This window comes from Leptidea sinapis, chromosome 28 (genome assembly GCF_905404315.1).
Source record: "Leptidea sinapis chromosome 28, ilLepSina1.1, whole genome shotgun sequence".
NCBI lineage: Eukaryota > Metazoa > Arthropoda > Insecta > Lepidoptera > Pieridae > Leptidea > Leptidea sinapis.
Genome location: NC_066292.1, coordinates 8221164 through 8245698, shown reverse-complemented (window position 1 = coordinate 8245698; position 24535 = coordinate 8221164). Strand labels below are relative to the sequence as shown.

The following is a 24535-nucleotide window of genomic DNA, read 5'->3' as shown; positions in this document are numbered from 1 at the left end:
TTCTAAGAGGCCATTCAAAGCGACCCTGAGGAACTGTAGAACAACTGCTTTATCAATGGTTAAAAAAAATGAAAAATTAAGAAAGTATCGAAGGAATGTACTTTGAAAAATAATTATATTATAGACGCAACGCATTATTAATGAGAATCCAAAGGCGCACTGTATTACTTGATTATTAATTTCTCGACTTTTATTACTATTTAGACAGAGTCATTTAATTCTCTGTATTAATATTTGAGAAGAACAAATATGACTCGTAGGTTTGTTTTTATTGTAAAATGTATTCCGCTACGAAATCATACAAATATAATAATATATACATGAAACAAGTCTGGTTAACAGTAGCCTAGACGAAATAACATAGTGAAGCAAGAGACGATAGATTCAGAACTCATACAGTCAATCTAAGTAGCCTACGGTATGATATTAGCTGCAAAAAATAGAATCGCTGAATTGGTGATTTATATTGTACTATCTCAAAAGAAAAGTACTTAAATTATTTTTGTACCATTTAAATGTCATTCCTTAGCTCAAAACTAAAGTTCTACCCAAAAAGGTATCCCTAATCAGAAAAGCCATCGTTATTTGTATTATCAGACGTTGGTGATGTTCCGGGAGACGGGACTTGCAACTGTCTCCCGTACATCAGTTCCGAAGGTGGCATGAACGAAGATAGATACTCAGGAGGTGGCCGTATCACTGTTGGCAAGTAACCTGTTCCACTGTAGGGCGGTGTCAGGAATCGTCTTGATGGCGAGAATTTAAAGCTTTGATTTGAAAGGGGGGAAAAGGCTGATTTTGATTGGTAGCTCTGCATATACGACTCAGGAGTGAGGCTGTAAGATGCTTCAGGTCCGGTTATCATCATTTCCATAGCGGCCACTACATCTCCTTTACATCTTGCTAAGATAGCTTCAATTTCCTGTCTGCTTCGTCTAGGGAATACTTTGATTAGAACATCGACAGGTGATTTCTGGAAGGGCGTGGAATCTTCGATACTTTCCGAGTGATTCTCTGGTTTCGCGCGCCTGTATTTGTAGTTAGGACTTTCCCATTTGTCATCTTCCTTTTTCACGTCATCATGTCTTTCTTTTAGTGAAAGGTTTTCTGGCGTGAGTGATGCAGAATGGTCTAGTTCTTCTTCCACGTTAAGTTCGTGGTCGGAAGGTGATTGTGGTGGTGGAGATCCTAGAGGGGGAGACTCTGCTTGTGTCTTTGAGTCCTGGGGCGATGGACTTGAAGGTACTTCTGTTATTCGTGCTCGTTTTTGTACTGTGAACAAAAAACACGTGTTAGTCTATCAAGTTATGGCTTTCATAACTGCAGTGTATACTATAACTAAACTTTAATAAAATTAAGAAACCACTATTCCTAGGTTTGAAATAGATAATGGATTTTCTATCAGCACGTAAGACGATTTCTTATAAATTACAGACCTTATTATCTATGTATTATAAAAGAAGTTGCATTAAAATAGATTGTGATAAGACTAAGGTATTAATCTAACCGAAATAGACGACATACAATATGAGTCGCTTTAAATTTTAACAGAGAAAAAAATATTTGTTGCAATTATGCAACGACAGAATCACCATTGGCCTCGGTCCTCAAATCTTTTACTTCTGGCGTCTTTCACTCACAGCATCTGTCCTTTCGGGCCAGGGGGCCTACCAGCAACTTTTAATAAGCGATACGATTCCGATGCAGTTCAGTTTAGGTACCTTATATGAATTACTAAAATTCGTACCAATTAGTGAATGGCACTTAGATCGCTTATGAAGAATGTCCGCGGTGTGAGAAATAGATGACGCTCTACAGTCGTATATATTCGAAGCATATGCGTTTCGATTCGAAACCTAAATAGATATAATTTCAGCGGTTTTTTTTTCGTAAAAATACATGTGGACCTCCCTTTTTTGTTGTTATTAAATAATAGTAATATAAATAAATAAAGTTCTTGTATTAAAAATTAATTGTTTAATTGGGTGTTTTCGTAAAAATAACGAGTTATGAACGCACCTCCATTGATGTTTGATTTGACAGGACCACAGAGTACATTTTTTTTAATTCGTTCTTGCGAACAGGCTATAGCCCGGGCCCTTACTGCCTCGTCCTTAGTATTTTCATTTTTGTTATTTATTTTCAGTATTTTGTTGTACAAAAAAGTCCAATAAAGTATTCTTCTCTAATCAATAAAATTTTTCTTTTCTATGTTTTCACTATTTTTTAAAAGTTATTAACGACACGATTCCATTTCCTCTAAGGAAGTAGCAACTTTTTTCGATTCGGTCAATCTGACAAATAAGCTATCCAGTTTAGGTTGAAATATTACCTCATGGTACGAATGAATGATCGAACTAAATCAGTCTGCGATACAATTGATACCATTTTTAACATTCAATTGACATCATTGCGATTTTATCAGTTGATTCGACGTCAACCTAAACTAGATAGCTCTAATCACGTCGTGGTACGAAATAGCAAAGCAGTTGATTTTAATTTGTCAATTGAATCGCAATAAGAGTTCATGGTAGGCCCACAGGTCTCTTAATCTTTGTGTCGAAATTCAAATATATTTATTCAAAATAGGATGTGACATCAATTATTGATAGTCAGAAACGAAAACGTGTCCTTGACTTGTTCCCCTATCAGTCATTTTAAAATACCTAACTATTACCTCAGTATATGAATATTCGTCAATATTTCTGAGAGCTGGTTACACTGAGTACTTGAAGTACGCAGTCGTAATTCAAACAAGAAATATTTTGTATTCACGCAGCGTGCTATTTAACTGTGTGTAAACTGTAAGCATGAATCACATAAAAAGCAACAAACTATGAACACGCCCTTTGAAACACTTTCCGTGTAAACGTTCAAACATCAAAAATACTTGAGAGCGCTTCGGTACAGTCGTGAACAGAGTCGGGTCACGTAATAAACGTATGTCAGCGTGACAGTGTGGTGTGACGCCGCGACTGACTGAGGTAATGTCGGGTGTCCACTGCGCGCCGTGCGTAACGATGTGTATTAGATATATTGAGATTTGCTTGTTTGTACGAATATAATATACGATAAGTTTAGTGAATTATACAAGGCCTTTTTGCTCTTAATTCAATTAATTAATTAAGTGATATTCATTATTATAACACTAGAATTAAGAGATTGCTTGTAACTAATTGTAGTAGGCTTCATAAGATACATAATAGATTTAACGGTAAATGTTATACTGTACTGTAATGACAGTACAATATTGTATATTTTTCCATTTCTATAGTTTCTTGCGCCGCTTCTTCTCTCTCAGAGCGCCATTTGTTTCCGAAGCGGTGGTAGTTTTAGGAATGATATCAAAAAGAATTCTAATGGAATCAATTTTGAGAAACTATATGCCTTTTACCTTTATTATTTGATATTTTGTGCTTAAGTAACCGAATAATAAACTCAGCAGCTGATGTTTACTGGCAACAATAATTAACAAACCCACAAGAGGTTTTACATTACAGATAATATAGTTATATTGGAAGATGTGAGAGGTTTACTTATGTATCTATCTAACTTTAAATTTATGATATAAATCTAACTTCTATATTATAAAGAACTAGCCATTTAAAAAACATGGATTTTCTTATTTTGGTAAATGGTAAAGTATAATTTAGACATTCATAAGTGTCATTTTTGAATTAGGTACCTGGTTCAAGCCCTTATAAGCCCAGTTCCAATTATTCTAACCTCCTTTGAATATCTCGGCTGGTGTGTATACCCTTATGATGATAACCTTTATAAGCTTACATATGAATTTAGAAAACCGAAAACATATGGCTTTTTATAATTAAATTTGGCTGAAAGTATTGGTGAGATTTGGTATTGGCGTAAGTACCTACGTACGAAAAGATATTACTTATAAAATTTGTGTAACGAATTTTTATTATTGCAAATTTAAGATTATATTTTCATATAATTATAATTACCTCACACTTTATCTAGCCCCTAAATAGGCATACCCCATTTGCCTATTACTTTAAGTACCTGACACCAATATATTTAATACAATATACGTACTCTATGGATCTGAAGCGTGGACCATCCGAGCGGCAGAGATAAAAAAGATTAACGCGTTTGAGATATGGTGTTGGAGAAGGATGCTTCGCATACCGTGGACGATTAAGAGAACAAACAAGTCTATCCTGGAGTAATTTTGTATTGGCACTAGATTGTCCTCGCTATCAAAAGATCTTGGGGTATTTTGGCCAATTGGCCAATTTTGCCAAAGGGCAATTGCCCTTCCCAATAATTTAGGCAAACTGCTAGTCAAAGGCAAGGTGGAAGGCAAAAGACCACGCACACGATCACCCAGCCGCTGGTTGGACCAGATCAAGATACTGACTGGCCTATCACTTACGACTGCAATAAGGAAAGCCGAGGACCGAAAGGAGTGGAAGGCTTTAGTAACCAACGTTACGAAAACTTTGAAGCACGGACATGACCTTTAGAAATGAAGAAATCGACTAAGAAGAAGAACATACATAAACATCCATGTAACAGATTCATGTTCATTGTACAAATACTTTTTTCTTATAAACGCAAATCAACAAAGAAATAAAAAAAATAAAATAATTTGAACAGCAACAATATTACGGAAGAAACTGCGCCACCTCATTGTGTTCCGTGCAATTAGAAACCGGTACGTTCTCATTCGTGTGTGCGAATTTAATGGTCGATCCTTATTGTTTTTTTAAGGATCAGGGGCTGCTTGTGGAGGAGGTGTGCGGGGGAGGAGGGGAGGGGAGGGAACACAACTCGAATGAATTCGATTACGGATCGTATGAGTACTTAGTTGGAGCAACTCAATGTGAGTATTGGTTTTAATAAAACGTTTTGTATTGTTTTTTTATTATGTGACAAGCATGGTTGGATTTCAGTCACCGGACTTAAGATCAACTCAAATATTTTTATTGGTATAGTTTTAGGTATACCTAAAATTAAGATTTAGAATAAAGGTAATTTTTAAATAATTTAATTCTAAATTTTAAGAAACAAAAGCTTTCGAATAATCAATCGGAATCAATTTTATTACAGAGCTATTTGTTGTTTTATTATATCCAGCCCAGTGCGCTAAAACCTCAATGGTAGATCTAAGCCCAGAACATTAAGAAATTTAAAAGTAACGTTAACACTTCAATTAACTTCTGTTAAGTTAACACTTCCAACTACTTCTTTTTAAGGTTATAACCTTAAGAGTAAGTGTATGTGCATACACATACACCTAGGTTTTAAAAAAAATGACAAGGTTAGAAACATAGACATAAGAGAAAGAACTATGCTTAGATAACTGACAAGAAAACACAAACTAACATGGAATTAAAGAGATCATGCGATGAGTGCTAAGGATGAAAATTAGAGCAAGGTGGTATCAAAATGGAATCCCAGAAATTCAACTTAAAGTATAGACAGAGAACCCTGAAGGTGAAAATATGAAATTAAGAAAACAACGAGACTTTCAGACAGGAGTGGATAGTAACTCATTGCCACTCTTTTAAATCAACACATAGGAACCTACATTTTCATCCTTTTACAAATTAATTTAAATTTCTATAATAATATGTAAAGTTATGTAACTAAAATACTCAAACATTAAATACGCAATGCCTTACACGAGTAAGTTAAAAAAGAAATGAAATTAATAAAAAAAAACAACAATTATTGATTTCTGTAGGTGCATTGATGCATCTTATCCATACATACCTTAAATAAATAAAGGTATTATGTAAATATTTTACCATCGATAATAAAGACATATACTGCCTTAAGTGAATTAGATATAACTATAATTTAACACAATGAAACAGAGTTATACGGTTCATTTAAGAATTATGAACCTCAATGCTTTGTTGTACATACCATCGTCGTATTATAAAGGTTAAAATGTTAAAAACGTGCATCAGTGTCCATTGAGCCAAAGTACGAAAAATATTTGAAGGTTAAACTCGTACATTTCAAATCATATACCACTTTGAATACAAAACACAAAAACTTATATAAACAGAGATAATTCCATGAAACTTAAGAAACAGAGCGAGCGATCAAATCTTATAATACAATAAAAACGCAAACGAATAAAGAACTACAAAAAGAACATAATAAAAGCCCTCACATACAACCTACAGAATTTCATTAAAATAATACGCTATTATGTATTCAATACAAACAATATTATAATAAACTATGGACATTTAGAGCCTCATTATACGTGCAACGGAGAGGGTGGTATAACAAACATGTGAGTGGGAGTGGGACGGGTAGCGTCGTACCCTCGAGGTACAGTCGCATTGAAATGTGTTTAATAGACATCTGCTGTTGTATATTTGTGATTCATTGTATGAAGTTGTTTGTATTGTGTGTGCGCCTTTATTGAGCGCTTTATATTGTATTTAAATAGTATTTTTATTTACATTTGAATATTTTTGTGGGCAATGAAAGGGATATAAGATTGTTTTATAAGAAAAAAAATAGTTTTAGTTATAGTTATGATTCAAGTATTGTTCAAAAGTATATTATGTAGATATAATGTTTAAGAGTTAATAGTTATTTTTTATAAATCAATATTTTCTATTAAAATATAATATGTTCAGATAAAAATAATTAAGATTTATTTAAGTGTATGTACCATTTTAGGATGATTCGTTTAGAAATGCTCTCAAAATAAAAATTATTGTAGTTTTAAGCCCCATTGAATTGTGTTTTAAAATTAATTTTAACATAATTTAAGTACTGTATAATTAAATATTATGAAGATGCGAGAGTTTCCACCTAATGTTAATTGGATTGCGTGCTGGACAGCGTGCCGTTTACCAATGAAAAAATGAACTTCGGAGCTATGTGATGATAAGTAATCACAACCCAATCACAATACCTTACAATATTGGAGGAAATTACTCTTCTTATATAACATGTAAGAGGGGGCAAACGAGCAATAGGCTCACGGGATTCGGAGTGGTGAGGCAACCGCCTATGGACATCCGCAACAACAGGTCTCAAGAGATGGGCTGCCGGCCTTTAAGGTTGGAGTATGCTCTTTTCTTGTAGGTCCCTAAGTCCTATCGGGTCGCAAAAACAGCAGTTGGTAATTGATTCCACAAAGTTGCTGTGCAAGGCAAGAAATGATGCGGGTGGTATTTTCATTTTGACGAACTTGATAGAATCTTGAAAATTTTACCACGATTTTCGAATGCCCAAGTGAAATAAGTGTTTTATAAAACTAAAAGAAAGTAGATTATAACATGATGATTAAGGAAATCGATGGCTGGAAACTTATCAATAAACACTTCAGGCCACTCAAGCGATAGATGTTGTAATAATTAAATGCTTATCACACATTATGAATGGCCATCAGAAAATTACATAGTAATAAATATTTTTTGAAAATCTTCCCAGTCGTTATAAGATTATTAATTCTCACTTAAGTCCCAGCTTATTTGAAATGTACGGGTATTCTGTATAAGCCATTGGTTTGGCGACAATTAACAACAGCAATAAAGGCTGTATGCAGCGACAGTATTGTGTGCTACGCGTATATAAATCAGAAGCACAATAGCTCTGCGTCCGCCATTTTGTGGTCAAATTTACTGACGACTGCTGGTGACATAACGCCTGTTGTATGCGACTGTACTATTACGTATTGATCACTTCAATTCCTTGTATTTATAGATTGTATAATAAGCAGATATCCCAAAATACCTACATATTTCTAAAACCAGATTAAAAATTATTTTAACCTGTTTTCCTGGTTGATCGATATTTTTTATCGATTGATTAGAAGACGGTTTTTCTCTTTTTTGTGTATTTAATTTGGAATCGAGAGTAATGCCAAAAAATAAAGCAGATTCCACCAGTTTTATCACCTCTCCGTTTAACAACACATTTTAGACATCTGGTACGGTAAAATTTTATATATTTCGTTTTCATGCTATTTTACATTAAGTTATGAGCGCTAAACCAGTACACGATGACACATAGAATATCGTTTACGTCGTCATACATAACTTGGTTTCTTTTCACTTTTTCTGTCAAAAATGTGAGTGTGGTTTAGTTATTATTTGCTTACTACGAGATGTTACTTCTGTTCATGTTCTGTCAAGAGAACAGTAAAGATTAGGACATTACATACAATGCAAAATTATAACTGAATTAAGTGAAAGTGAAAACTAATTAAGTAGAACCTAGATTTAGTTGTCTGTGGCACTAAAGCAACTGTGCTTCTTTGGGCTATTATAATATTTTTTTTATGATTTAGAAATTAGCACTGTATTTAATACTCTGTTCCCTTTGTCCCATGATGCAAACCGGTACTCGATGCTATGAGTCTTTCAATTAAATTTAAAATTTACAAACATAAAACTAGATTGTAGATGAATTATAATAAAATAAATGCAAAATATTACTTAATAAAGTTTTATGTAAATCAATCAGTTATTCAGATTGATACCAGCAGCCCAACCCCACCACTAAACATTTCCGCAACATTCAAAATTCCACCCGCAACTTGTTAACGTCAGGTATTATACAACCGCGCGTTTTGCAAGAAATTTCTTGGCTGGCATATCCACTTTGTGGAATCAATTACCTGCTGCAGTTTTCCCGAACCGATACGACTTAGGGAACTTCAAGCATACTCCCAACTTAAAGGCCGGCAACCCATTCTTGGTCCCTGGTGTTGCGAATGTTCGTGGACAAATGACTCGCCACGTTCCATCACGTGGGCATCGGCCCGATTTCCCGCTCTTATATCATAATAAAATGAACAATAATTGTATTTTTATGTGGTATAAATAATTAGGTACAGATACAGTAAATGGCTTCTACGTACTCGCAACTTAGACACAAAAAAACCGACACACAAAACTGAAAATAAGTATTGTTGCTTTATTAAAACCGGAACCCATATAGATTCGTCATGTCTCTCTGTCTGTCCGTCCGTATCACAGCCACTTTTTTTCCGAAACAATAAGAACTATACCGATAAAACTCGGTAAGTAGATGTATTCTGTGAACTGCATTTAAATTTTCACACAAAAAATAGAAAAAACAATAAATTTTCATGGTTCCCTATACTTAGAACTGAAACTGAAATTATTTTTTTTTCATTAAACCCATTCGTGTACCCATCTATCAAAAATGATATTGAGGTTTCTAATATATTTTTTTTCTAAACTGAATAGTTTAGTCGTGAGAGACACTTCCGAAGTGATAAAATATATGTCCCTCCACCCCCTGAAACATCTAAAATAAGAGAATGATAAAACTAAAAAATAGATATATGATGTAAATTAATCATGCAAACTTCCACCGAAAACTGGTTTGAGCGAGATATAGTAAGTTTTCGTATTGTATTATCCATAACTTGAAAACAATACACTATTATTAATACATTGATCAAAGTTCCAACGAACTACAAGAACTTCTGTTAGTCCTCGAGTCCAACTCGCACTTGGCCGTTTTATTCACTTTGGTTATAATTTTGCATTGTATGTAAAGTCCAAATCTATACTGTTCTGTTGACGGAACATGAACAGAAGGGACGTCTGTCACCCCGACACATCTCGTTGTAAGCATATTTGCTTACAACGAGATAAGGAAGGAGGAGGAAGCATACCCTGTGCTGTCGTCTGCATAGCAATGAATATTGCTGATTTGCAGCATATCATTGATATGCAGAAGAAACAGCGTAGGGGATAGCACGCAGCCTTGCGGGACACCAACGTTTATGGGTTTTAAGTCGGAGCATGCACCGTTGATAACAACCTTGATGCTCCGATCAGCCAAAAAGCTAGTGACCCGTTTGCACAACTTCTCGGGAAGCCAATAGAATGGCAGTTTCGCTATAAGCGCTTTATGCCACACCCGATTGAAGGCCTTCGCTATGTCCAAACTCACGGCCAACGCCTCTCCCTTCGACTCAACCGCTTGCGCCCATTTATGGGTGAGGTATGCAAGAAGATCACCAACTGAGCGACACTGACGGAAACCGTACTGGCAGTCGCTGATCAGCTGGTGTCCCTCTAGGTATCCCAAGAGCTGGCGGTTGATGATCGACTCCATTACTTTGGAGAAAATGGAGGTAATGGCAATGGGGCGCCAGTTGGACGGATCTGACCAGATCATCGGTACATTTTTTGGGGGGCCTAACAACACTGCGTCTTCCGGTAGGAATGTTAGCATTCTTCTTCTAGCAACATATTAGATAGTAACTATGAATATATAACTTCAGAAGTGGGTTTAAATAAATAAATAATCAAGTAGAACTGCTGACCCGGCAAGCGTTGTTTTGCCATACAAGTTAAGTACCCCGCGCCTTCTCATTGTATGAATTATTGTCATATGTAATGAAGTGTCACTGACTGACGTATTTGTATTGCGAATATATAGATATATATTTCATTATTATAACACTAGAAATAAGGGATTGCTTGTGACTGATTCTAGTAGGCTTCATAAGATACATAAGAGCTTTAAGGGTAAATGTATACACTTCTATAATAAAGTCCCAGCCACTGTTCAGGCATTATCTATAAATAAATTTAAATGTTTTATAAAAAAAATGGCTCTGTCGTAAATCCTATTCTCCACTGCTGAATATCTAATCGGACAGCCTGGGACTAGATTGTGATTATTTTATAGCGATAGAGATGACTGTACAATATTGTATATTTTTATTGAAAAGAGCGCAAAAAAAAATGCTGGGAGTGTTTCTTCGCCGCTTCTTCTCACTCAGAGCGTTATTTGTTTCCGAAGCGGTAGTAGTATCTAGTAGTTATCAGAAGTGACATCAAAAAGAATTCTAAAGGAATCAATTTTGAGAAAGTAAATGCCTTTTATCTAAGTGACAAAAATATAGGTTCCCGATAAGAAATCACCAACAAACATATACTAAAACCTTCTCCTAATTTCTAAATGCAGTGTGTTTACACTACATCACAAGATTATACCAGAAGTGATGAGCAATATATCGACCGGGTCAGCAGTTTTTACAATACAACCGAAGGAAAAAAATGCCACTCCATTTATTAGTATAGAAATGACCCACTTACAGACAGTCGTTGAAATTATGGATGAAAGATTTATATGTAGTTTTAAAAAAAGTATAGTTGCGATATTTCAACTTATTAAACATTCGGTCATTGGACCAGTGGTTGAAGCATTGTGATTACGAAGCCGAAACACCGCGAGCTCGAGGGATCGAATCTCAGCCATGAAATATTTTTACAGTGTATTATGGATGAAAGTTGATTTTTCTGAGAGATAAACTTTTTAATGTAAAATAATTGTAGCAGTTCTAAAGTGTTAATTTTTTTATGTAATATAAATACTAGTACTTTTATTCTGATAAATATCTAATTATATCTATAATTCGTGCGAAATTACTCCCTAACCATTCCAAAATATTCAAAAATGTACAACGTTAATGTTCAAGTTATCAATGTTATTCAATGCCGGCACTCCCGGAGTGCAACTCGTATTTTTTGTCTTATTGAATTTATTCTATATTAACAATTCCCGAGCATATGGTGAGAGTAAATCACAGTAATGAATAATTTATTGTTTGTTTGTCTGAGCGCAGAGTGCACGGTAATCCTGTTACGTGATATATTAAATACAGAGGCTTCTTACACTCAGGGCTGCTACTTCACACTTATAACTAGGATAAATAATATTTATAATTACATATGCATCTTTAATTTTCTTTATTTCTCTGATTATATATGCTTTACAATATGTTGTTAAAGTGATAACCCTCACTTCTAGGATTAATACACAAATCAATTTTGAAAACAAAATTCTATGACGATACGTCACTCGAACTGATAGCTCAATTGGAAAAGCACTCGCATGGAACGCGAGAGGTCGTGGGTTCGAGTCCTACATCGTTCATAAAAAATTTATTTAAAATTTTGTTTCTTGTATATATGCTATTTATATCAGCTTTGTTTATATCTGTACATATATCTATGTACATGACGGAATTTTTGAACATAATTTTCAACGCCAGTTTCTTCAAGCCGTCTGATTTACTTGAAATTCGTGCACGTATCAAGGACCGATCACAATACAAAACTTTATATCCTATCCAGGATCAGCAGAATAAATCAAGTATAATTCAATACGTTACAAAAAGAAATTAAGTAATTTTAAATAAAAGTATTTTGAATGCTATTTCATACTTACAAATAGAGATATACTTAAAAAGTACAAAATAATTTTCAAGCATGGGGATTTCGTTATATCGCCATACAAAATTCACTGACTAAATAATATTAAAAATAACTTTATTTTAATTCTACCTCAATATTATTCTCTACTAGCTTTTACCCGCGACTTCGTGCGCTTGCAATATTTATTTTGGGCATCATTTTTTATTTGTCTTCGTAAGTAATACACTACAAACTGCTGTGGTTAATACATTTTTATTAGGTACCAACTATAGAATTTTCCTCCCCCTTTTTCACGTAACACAGAAATATTAAACAAATATTTAAAAGTTTCATGGTGTTATCTTCGATATTGATGAACTTTTATTCAAACCTCCACCCCCTATTTCAACCCCGTGAAGCCTCTTTTTCGCGATAAAAGGTAGCCTATATCCTTTCCCAAACTCTTGTCTGCTCTGAAATAAATATCATTAACATTGATTCAGTGGTTTAGTCATGAAAGCGTAACAAACAAACTAACATTTACATTTACAATATTTCTTTGGATAGTTAATAATGGTTCAACTAATATCAGTCGCTTGAAAAAGCATTAAAACCATGTGGTGGTTAAAACTATGAATAATGGTAACTCATGAGAGTGCGAACTGCATGTTACTATACCATTATCTGCTGTGCTCCAAATGACATCATAATATAAAACCAGATAGTGGTGTGATGCCGCTTGGGTTACCTTTCATAACTACCTTTTAAACCGACTTCAAAAAAGGAAGAAGTTCTCGATTCGACGGTATGTTTTTTTTAATCTCAATCATGGCTTATAATAAAAACTATTAAGCTTATGTATGCTTCGTAAATATTTGCACCAGTCGGAGGCTCCTTTGCATAGGATACTGGCTAGGTTATGGGTGCCACCACGATGTCTAAGTCTGCCGGCAGAAATCATACATTCCTATGTATAAGCATTATAGTGCTTCTGTGAAATTACTGGGCAATTGAGACTTAGCATCTTATGTCTCAAGGTGACGAGCACAACTGTAATGCCGCTCCGAATTTTTTGGGTTTTTCAAGAATCCTGAGCGGCACATTGTTCTAGGCAGGGCGTATCAATTACCATCAGCTGGACGTCCTACACGTCTCGTACCTTTCTGTCATTAAAAAAATTATAAAAAAAAACTTTAAACATCTAATATACAAGAAATATTAATTCTCACACACGCTCACTTAAACACAAACAACTCCAAACTAACCTCAGAGATTAGTTTTTTTCGAATGAATTATCAAAGATCTTTCATAATAACTGAACAAAACAAATTCAAATTACTCACGCTCCAGTGTCAGCCCTGAACCAGACACAGTATGATTGCATTGCACTACTAATTCTTCAATCAAATGAATTTTCGCGACCAAGTACCCACGCACAAATGAAAACCCTATCATGACGCAATTGAGTCTAAAATCACATGAATTATCAAATAATAGAGTTACCCAACAATTGGTTTTATTGTTACCACCCGCCGATTTAAAGTTACTCCATCGAATATCAAAGTTTAGAATCGAGCCTTTAACAAATTTCAATTTTAACTAATTGCTATAAAGTTGAATTTAGGTTGAGAGGTCGGGCAGTAAATAATAGGTGTCGTGAACAATTGGCACGGCCGGAGCGGGGCGGCATTGTTAGTATCGCTAATCACTTGGATGGCAGCGCCAGGGGTCGAACGGGGGTCTATTTATTAATTCGTGACTGGATATTAATAGGGTTTATTACAAGTTTAACCAATAGTTTATTATTAAATTTTCGGATAAATTAAAGTTGATTACATCTGCCGTCTTGTCAATAATTGTAATACATTTATTCAATCAAGTTTATATTTTTATCAGTCGAAAGTATTCGGTTGCATATTCATACTGTGGGGAAACAAATTAATTAATTACTCGTTTAACACAGTTTTTTAAAACAAATTAATAAAATAAAAATTAATATGCGGTGTTGATCAAATTGTCAAGTATTTTCTATTTCTAAAACTTTTCTATACAATATTTCCACTATAATACAGATTTCACTCTATATTAACACAGTATTTTCAACATTTTAGTTCAGTATTCTTTGACAGAGGTTTGTCATTTCACAAAATGTATTAAACTATTATTTTTACTAGTGAGAGGCTCCCTAGTGACAGGATGCCGGCTAGAGTATGGGTACCACAACGGTGCCTATTTCTGCCGTGAAGCAGTAATGTGTAATATAATAATGTTTATTGTGTTTAGGTCTGAAGGGCGCCGTAGCTAGTGAAATTACTGGGCAAATGAGACTTTACATCTTATGTCTCAAGTTAACGGGTGCAATTGTAGTACCGCTCAGAATTTTTGGGTTTTTCCTAAATCCTCTGAGCGGCACTGCATTGTAATGGGTAGGGTGTATCAATTACCATCAGCTGAACGTCCTGCTCGTCTCGTCCCTTATTTTCATAAAAAAACATGGTAACTTTATTATATGTGACAGCTACAGAATGAGTTTATTAGTAGAGTTTATTTATTTAGAGTTTAATAGTTGATATTTTGTTACGCTTGGTTACACAACTACACAGGTACACAGATACAGGAGGAGATCTATACCACAACCTTACCAACACTTGCTAACGCATATAAAATGACAATTATAATAAAATAAAGAAAGCACCTTAATTAGAAATAATAACAAAGTAAGTCCATTAAAAAGCAGTTAAAATAAAAGATTTTGTTCGCGTTTCCCCCAAATAAAGTCTTTATTTATGTTATAAGGCTGAATGGCGACCGCCTCCCCGCTCATTATGAACTTTCATTCTTTGTTTGTGGTTTGAAAGTTTAAACTCTTGTATACCGAATACCAACTGTGATTTACATCTGAAGACTAGCTACTTAACTCAAAGATGTGGTAAACTTCTTGAATGTATTGATTTTATTCAAATGTCAAAGGAAGGAAATGAATATCTAAATGTAATCTAATGCGGTTGTTTGCACGTCTCGAGCTCTGCTAGCGATAGGTCGATGTTTCAATTCCAGAACATAAAACCGGTCTTAAAGTCCAAGCTTAAAAGTAAATTCATTTGAAAGGTAATGTTTTATAACTAGATATATTGAATCATAATATTCATTTTTATTATGGAAGAGGAGACCAAACGAGCGTAAGGGTCAATTTATGTTAATTATTTTTCAAAATTATTTTACAATATAAATTTTCTATAAAATAAAAAAAAATCCATAAAAATACTTAAACCCCCATTCAGTATTTTATTTTAAAATTTCTTTTTTTATACTAATATCTATTAATTTTCCTGATGTTAAGTGATCACCGCCGCCTACATTCTCTTGCAATCTCATATAGGATCACAGGAGCGTTCCTGGCCTTTAAAGAAGGTACGTACTTTGAAGGTACTCATGTCGTATCGTCCCGGAAACACCGCACAAGGAAGCTCATTCCACAGCTTTGTTGTACGTGGAATAAAGTTCCTGACACTTTGCACTGTGGACGAATGCCACACATCCAGATGGTGGGGATGATATCCTAATTTGTGGCGTGTTGTGCGAAGGTGGAATTCGGCGGCGGAACGAGGTGAAACAGCTCTTCGGAACACTCTCCGTGATAAATGCAGAAGAAGTCGGTTAATTGGTGGCGTTAAATTTTTTTAACACTTAGTAGCACTGTATCGAAAACTACCCCTGCACGCTGTTGAGTGATGCCGGGTCACTGCTTATATCTGTGAGGCAGATTACTTGCATTGCGTTTCCCTAGCCATTCAAGTTTATTAAATAAGTAAAGAGGTGTTTATATTTATTTACGATACCGAAAAGTAACGTTGCTAAGTGCAGACGCCTCCGACGTTCCATATTTAGTAAATTGGCTTCTTTTAAATATGGAGTGATGTGCTGCCTGAGCGGTATATGCCAACACGAATCGAGCGCATGCATTTCGCACCCGTTGTTGCATTTTGTTTTGCTATAGTAATCTTGGCCCATACACCACGTCACAGTAATTAAGCTTTGATAGTACAAGTGCTTCACATAATCTAACTCGAAGTTCTGTACTTAAATATTTTCGAATCTTATACAACGAACTTTACGAACTTAACGCACGAATACAAGAAGTTGAACGATACTAATTCAGAGCTTGATATATTCGGTAGTGGGCTGGTCAGGTTTAAAGAAAGTCTTGTTAAGCATTTAGCAGGGACCTACTCTATCTGCATTAGTCAAATATGTAGAATTATTTTTTCAATAGTAGGTTAAATTTATACTTTGTAATGTACAAATAAAAATGTACAATTTTATTTAATTATGTTTTTGTAACCATAGGTTTAGTTAGTTTTGTTTTTAATTATTTTCTTTTCAAAAGCAATAAGGGAGTAGTTTTTGTAATTTTAACGTTGGCCATAATTGTCATATATTCTAAAATATGTGTGCTGCTTAAGCCATAAATTGTATCTTACGATGTAGTTTTTTTTTTTGTATGTGATGTGGTGTACTTTAATTAATAAATTAAATAAAATATGTAATATGGTGCACGTGTATCACAGTTGCAGGACAGCAGCGGACAAGTTCGCAGTTTTTTATCGCGAGTGCGCCCAGTTTTAATATATCAAATTGAGAGTCCCCGGAGTACCCTTCTCCCAACTCGTAGCAGTTCGTAGCAGCTCGTAGCGCGGGTACTGTCGCTACGTGAACGAGCAATCTTGGTAACCCGACACCGAACTTGTTGATATTTTTTATTAAATCTTTCATTCGCTTTCCCATTTTCATTACGCTGATACCCGATACACGAGCGTTACTCATGTAACGGAGAATACTTACTAGTGTTTGTTTGTTTGTCTATTCGTTTGTTTGTTTGAATTTTGCAGAATTGTAAATGTCTACGATAAGATAAAAATCTCTGTTATAATGGACGAATGAATCTCAAACATTAAAGCTTTAATAAGACGGTCACGGCAACCACACCTGTCTGTCCTACCTTAACATATACATATTACCTAAATGTAGCAATGCATATGGTAGGCGGAAATGGGAATATTTATTGCCAGACAAACTAAATGGTTTGCCAGCAAACGTTTTAGAGAGTATTGAGAAAAAACCGGAAACGGCAAAGTATTTACTAACCAAACTATTTTCAATGTAATTATGTATATTATAAGGCGTGTTAATATAATTAGTATAAAAATTTAGTATAAAAATGTTAGCAATTAAGAGCGATCTCGTCCCCACGGATATACCTTACATGGTTTGTTGTGGGTGACTTTATATATGTATTTTCTCTGTGATACTTTTATTATTGAACAGTAAAGAAAAAAAATACCTAGTATTATGTATATATACTTTTTTATTGAAGAATAAAACGAAGAAGTTTTCATCGGTTGAAGTATGCAAAGTGATTTATATTAATAGATATTATTACATTTCATCAGCATCAGCCGGTAGACGTCCACTGCTGGACAAAGGCCTCCCTCAAAGATCTCCACTACGATCGGTCCTGCGCTGTCGTCATAGAACCTACTCCGGCGATCTTGACCAGATCTTTGGTCAATTGTTGTTGGGGAGCCCACCAACACTACGTGTTACGGTACTTGGACGCCGTTCGAGGACTTTTCTGCCCCAACGCCCAACAGTTAAAACATTACTTTATATAAAAGAAAATAAAGTGAAGTGATGTTTGTTTAAGATGTTTTTTTTTTCATTTTTACTAGATATTTAATGTAAATGTTAGTTTGTAAGTGAATCTTTGTGAAATATATTTAACGATCGTTTATTTCATGGTACTTTAAGTTTGTTTGTGCTAATCCCTACTAATATTATAAATGTGAATGTACGTTTGTTTGTTACGCTCCTACGCCTAAACCAACCAACTGATTTTGATAAAATTTATATATAAGTATAGAGATAGACTGGAGCTTGAAGAAAGACATAGGCTTTTATTGCAAAAAATAAATGGATGGGTTGAAATAGGGGATGGCAGTTTGTATGGAAATTCGTCATAATCGAAGATAAAACCATGAAAATTTGTATTTAGGTACTTGATAAAAAATAATTTAAATACATTTGTTGAAACATTGACCTACATAGGGATGAAATAGGGGATTAAATTTCGCAGGGAAATGCTATTTAAGAGAATGTCCACGATGAAAAGCGACGTGCCCTGTAACAAAGAAAAGCGGAAAGAGCAGTTTGTTTATTGTGTATTATTTAAAAATTATTGTAAAAAATATAAAAAATTGCCCAATGTCCAACTATTCCACGCGGACGAAGTCGCGGGTAAAAGCTAATAAATAAAAAATAATAATAAAGTATCACAATTATTATATCTACAGCAAAAACTGTAATGTTTCCAAAACAAGTAGACAAACTCATATTACTTGGGACTAATTATATGTCTATCCTGAGTAAGTAGCTATATCAGCTGATCACCGTGCGGCTATCATCATCACTAATTGCTTATCACTCACACTATTGATCAAACCCGTGACGTCAAACATATCAAACGCACAGTACCCTCTCGATTACCCAACCATTAACCTTAACCAAATTGGACTGCCCGAGGACTCTTCACTTAAATAGACAAACACCGCAACCTAATATATACCTAATCACTGTGTAACTAAGTTCAATTTACAACAATATCATTCAGCAACAATCGTTTTCAAACGTGTTGATGCGACAATCTAATTTCATCTCTAGTGCAAACAATTTAAATTCAGTTTCTAACACAATTTATTTCTTCAGTTGCTAATATTATTACGTGACTTATAATGTTGGTATAAGATTCAAAATTGATTGATAAATGTTTGGCAGGGATGTTAAACATTTCTTGGCCGTTTTAACAAGACACCAATTGAGTTTTTTTAAGGTTTGTATCGTGGGTCAGTATAATGGGGCAAGATTCCAGCTTCTGTATTCCAAGGGGTTTTTCTCCATAACTTGTTGAGTGATCCCTCATTCAGTAATTCTATACATTTTTTGTTATTGATACTTGAATACTTTTGAAAATATCAATTAGAAGAAGCTCTTCAGATTGTTTGCAAAAAATGTAGATTATTACGTGAACGTGTTTAGACAATATAATTGAGTGGGTTTCCGAAGCCTTTAGAGATTTGATTTTGTTTATTTATTATGAGTTCTGATAAGTAAAAATAGCTTAATATTCATATGGTAGTAAATAATTTTAACAATAACTTTACTGTGACATTTTTTATTCTGTGCCGTGGTCCGTGGGAGACTAACTATTAATATCTTAGGTGAGACAGTAACTTTTGTTTCGTATTAATTTACATTTACTTTTTTGACTTACTCGTGTAAGGCATTGACTATTTGAAGTTTGATTATATTGCATCACTTTACATATTATATTGTAATTGAAATAATTTGTAAAACGATGGAAATGTAAATCTTGATTTAAAAGAGTGGCAATGAGTTTTTTGCTACATCTTCTCATTAGTTCAACCCTTTACGAAGTAACGGTAGATACATTTAATAAGAAAAAAAAAAATTTTGTCATTGAATAAATTGATTTTCATTTGATTTATTTCAAAGTCAGGTCAATTTTACTGTTAACTCTGCATAGATATTTTCAGAACATAAGAAAAAATATCTCAAGTAAAATAATAAGTACTAATTTAATTAATAAATACTTATTCCAGTTTCTCAAGCAGAAATATTGCGCAAAACATTTCTACACAAAAATTCAAACTCAGGGCTTTCATAAATATTCATTAAAACTCTAAAACTGTGTACTTTAGCAATAAACTGTAAAAAACCATCGTTTTAAAGCGAATTTCAACTCAACCCTTCGCGAAGCATTTCTATTGAAAACATTCATTATAGCGTTTTGTACAAAGAAGACTTGGTTGCATCCCACGCTGACCTAAAGTGGACGAGAGACGGAGATATAAATACAGACGAGAGGGAACGGGATGGGCTTAAGTGGCTCTCGAACTATAAATGGTATCGAAATCGTGCACGAATGAAAGGCTTATACGCCTTGAGCGTGTGTGCGAGGGGGATGGGGCGAGTGTAGTTTGTATTCTTGCGAGAGACGCGAATCGCAAAGGGTGAGGATCAAAACAGTTTTAGATAACGATCTCTGTGGCTTGTGATCGCTAATGTTATTACTGTTCCGGCTGACGACTATCAAGTCGCTCTGTAATATATTTAATGAGCGTTTAACTATTTAACTTGACAGAATGATTGTATTTATTTTAATGCAACAATAAATATACTAACAATAAAATAGTAGATTGTATATTTTTGAAGTTATACTTCTTTAGGCGCGTTATGAGAAAATGATGAGAATGAAATATTAAAATGCGCGAGTAACACATAAGTAACAGTGTGAAGTTGGTTCCTAAAATGTACTGACGTTTGCGACATTCGTTTTTTTTTTGGTTTTTTCGTCCATTATTAGGATAGGCAAAGGCTTCAAGCCCGTACAGCCGTATTCATTATTTACAAATTAATTGTCAAAGCCATCGTTGCAAGTTTTTTACTAAATCGTTCTTTCTAAAAACTAGGAGGAATAATTTTAATGATTTTTGTTTCGTTAGGCCAAAAAAGTATAATTTCTTGCGTGCATACCTATATATAAGTACACATACTTTTTTTAAGTAAATACTTGCTGTGTCTATAAATAATACCGAAGCCAATGAATTTTTGTCTGTTATTTGTATGTAGGTATGTCCAAACGCACAAATAACATTTAAAAAAATATTTCACATGTTTCTAGTTTGAATAAATACTGATATTTGAATAACGACAAGAGATGGACTCTGCTTTCAACAATATTGCTCAAGACCCACGGGAAAAATAAGTGTAGGAAGGCAATTAAGAGAAGATGGAGAGACGACATAGTGGAGATAACGATAGAAAGAGATTGAATGAAAAAAATTGGAACCAGATGAAGGAGGTTTTTAAAAGAAAAAAAAAACCAGGCCGCTTTAAAGATTTTCATAATATTACAATAAAACATCTTGTATCTACTAATAATTAAACGTATCACAGAATATAAATCCACAAACGTAATATGCAGGTTGTTCAATAATTATATGGAATTTAATAACAGGCGAAGCATAATAAAAGCTTGAAAAATTAATGTTTTATTGAAATGAAGTGGTTTATGAGCGAGGGTCGTTCTGTGGTGGAGCTATCGATTGCTGATCAATTATATCGCGGCCGGGAGCCGTACTCCAGTTAATGTCTTGTTGGCTGTTCGATGGGTGGGGATTTACATGTTATCTTTATATGAGAGAATCTTACGAGGGCTGCCATCTCTGAAATCTGGCAACCAAAACAAGATGTGTGAAAACCCCGTAATTAGGAGCTTAAAATGGACATGTCAACTCTTTTTTTTTTAAAGATAATCTGTAAAATAAAAAATAGTGTTAATTGTTGTAAATAAACTTATTTATTAAATTTTCTTTGAGATTCATAACAGTTTTTCTTTAAGTTTAACGAAGCTTATTAGGAATCTTACATTTTTTTACTTCTTTCATTAAAACAATTATTATGATATGGTCTCTGTCAGAGTAACTCTGTTATCAAAAGATAAGATTCATAACAGTTTCAAGGAACCATTAGCAGTTTTACATTTTATATATTTTTTTTAATTAAACAAAAATTATATTCTTTTAACTAAAATAGGTCTTAATATCATCAGTAACTATTCTACTCTTACCTTTTTAATTACTGTAAAATTATGCTAATATCTTACTCTTTTCATAAAATAAAATCTAAGAATTTTTAGAAACTATCAGCATTCTTATATTTTTCTCTATTAACAAAATAAAATCTATTTAAAGTGTTAAGGATCTATGTAGCATTTCTGAATTATTTATTCTTTACAGCTTTATTTTACCGGGCTCTTGCTTTTCAGGTTTTCGGTATTATCAGTATTTCCGATAGCCCTTAAAATATCTGCTTACCTAACAAGAAATTGATAAAAATCAATACAGTTATAATGTATGAAATTGAATTTCTTTTAATAACTGACTAGTGACTGTTTCTGTCTTCAATAAAATATTCCTTTCTATTGTCCACCGTTATGTCGTGTTGGAGAGTCGATTGTTCGCGGAAATCGCGGATCGCGTTTACAACTTTTAGACGTGTTTTTTTTACTGAAAATAAGGGAGGAGACGAGTAGGACGTTCAGCTGATGGTATTTGATACGCCCTACCCATTACATTGCAGTGCCGCTCAGGATTCTTGAAAAGCCCAAAAATTCTGAGCGGCACTACAATTGCGCTCGTCACCTTGAGACATATGATGTTAAGTCTCATTTGCCTAGTAATTTCACTAGCTACAGTGCCCTTCAGACCGAAACACAATAATGCTTACACATTACTGCTTCACGACAGAAAAAGGCGCCGTTGTGGTACTCAAAATATAGCCGGAATCCTGTCCCACGAAAAGGAACGTGTGGACTACAATTGAAACCCCGTCCGGACGTTCCGCGGACGCTTTCTAAACTAGGACAAATCCGGGGAAACTCGGACGGATGGCAACCGTATCGAAATGAACACATAATCCACCCCACACTAAAGGATGTAAAGTGAAGTGGGATATGATACAAACCAGGATTAATCCTAGATGTGTATTAATCCTAGAAGTGAGGGCTTTCTATTTAAAAACATAACAAATTGTTTAGATTTACAACATCTCAAGTCAATTTCCTAATATGCAAATATTTGGGTTGAGCAGGTTATCAACTGTTATGTGGATCCTGTAGAGTGTAGCTAGTAAAATTACTGGGCAAATAAGACTTAACATCTTATGTCTCAAGGTGACGAGCGCAATTGTAGTGCCACTCAGAATTTTGCGGTTATTCAAGAATCAGGGGTCTGGGTCAGTGGGCAGGGCGTATCAATTACCATCAGCTGAACGTCATGCTCGTCTCGTCCCTTATTTTCATTAAAAAAAAGGTTATAAATAGCGCAAATAGCCCTCTTCTGCAGCAGTTCTAATAAAGTTTACTATCAGCACACTTAGTCACGTGGCACGTAGCTGCGGTTACTGTTGTACCGCGGCGGTCTCCCCCCCTCCCCTGCACCCCCGGCCTGGTGAAGACATTCCAGCCGCCTCCTCCCGGAATGCGATATTCTCACTTTATTAGAGCCTAGTATTGTTGTACTTTATTAAATCGTGTGGCGCGAGGGGCGAGGGGCCGACGCCTCATATATGTACCTTTATTAATTTGTGTGAATTTATTTCATAAAGGAATATTGTGACAGATTATAATAATAATAAAATCTTTATTGCCATACAAACCATTACAGATATACTCGTAAAATGAATAATTAGGCTACGCAATGAAACAAAAGGCAGAAGGGAATGGCCCAGCTTCACCTGACATGGAATCACGTATTTACGTTCCCATGCATGCTGACATGGAATCATGTATTTATGTTTCCATGTAGCGCTGTTTTTCAGCCATCCCCTCCTCCCTAAGGTTTTGAGAGGAAGAAGATGTATTGTGGCTCCCCGATTACCTACTTAAGCTATATTTTTTATAGAATGTAATATTTAAAAAAAGTGTCCTTATTACCCTTGCAAGTGTATGTGTTTGCGTGTGTGCGTGAGTGTGGATGTGTGTTTATTTCCGCATACAGAAAAAAGCTTTTAAAGAAAGGAAATTCCAGTGGACGTGGTTCAATTTTTCCGCAGTAAGTTGCTTTTTTAGTAGAGCAAAACGGTATTTTTTAAAGCACCCGATACTCATTTGTTTCTTTAAAGGACTTTTTCTTTTAAGTCATATGTGTCTATTACCAATAAGAACTATAAATATTATTTATATCCACTATTAACATCGGCCTAGCGAAATTCTTTAAGGAAAAAGTGATTGAATGATACGTGCACTCATTTATAGATTGACAGATGACGGCTATAATCTTGTACAAAACGGTGATAGCCGAAATCCACTACGTTTTAAGCAACTGTTCGCCTTTAAACTTAGCCGGATTATACTTCGTAGCCATTATATTGTAATTACTATGTCAAATCACTGCACGTTTCATACTAAACTAAATTTCAATTTTTTAACGTAACACTAGTACTTAATGGACTGGTTTTTATTGGTGGTGGTATTATTGGTGACTTACGTGTTACGTTACGTGGTATATGAATTACATAACACCTAGATAATACTATAAATATTATGGATGATAATCTGCCAATTTTACATTAAATAAAAACACTTAGGGTTTTAAGATATCTAAACAGCGCAGTCCTACGAGCACTTAGGTTTTGAATAAAATACTTATTTTATATCTACAGCGAGTTACAATGAATCGATTTCTTTGAAGTCTAACCCGCAACCAACATGTAAC

At 34.5% G+C, this 24535-nt stretch overlaps 1 protein-coding gene across 1 annotated transcript in view; it reads right to left on the bottom strand.

Annotated features, from left to right (window-relative positions):
- Positions 1–270: 270 nt before the first annotated feature.
- The window catches only part of LOC126973000 (doublesex- and mab-3-related transcription factor A2), a 39011-nt gene continuing 14746 nt past the window's right edge, over positions 271–24535 (bottom strand). The window contains exon 4 of the mRNA XM_050820125.1: positions 271–1272. Within this exon, the coding sequence (XP_050676082.1) occupies positions 563–1272 (710 nt within the window). The 3' untranslated portion in view covers positions 271–562. The remainder of the gene's footprint in view (positions 1273–24535) is intronic.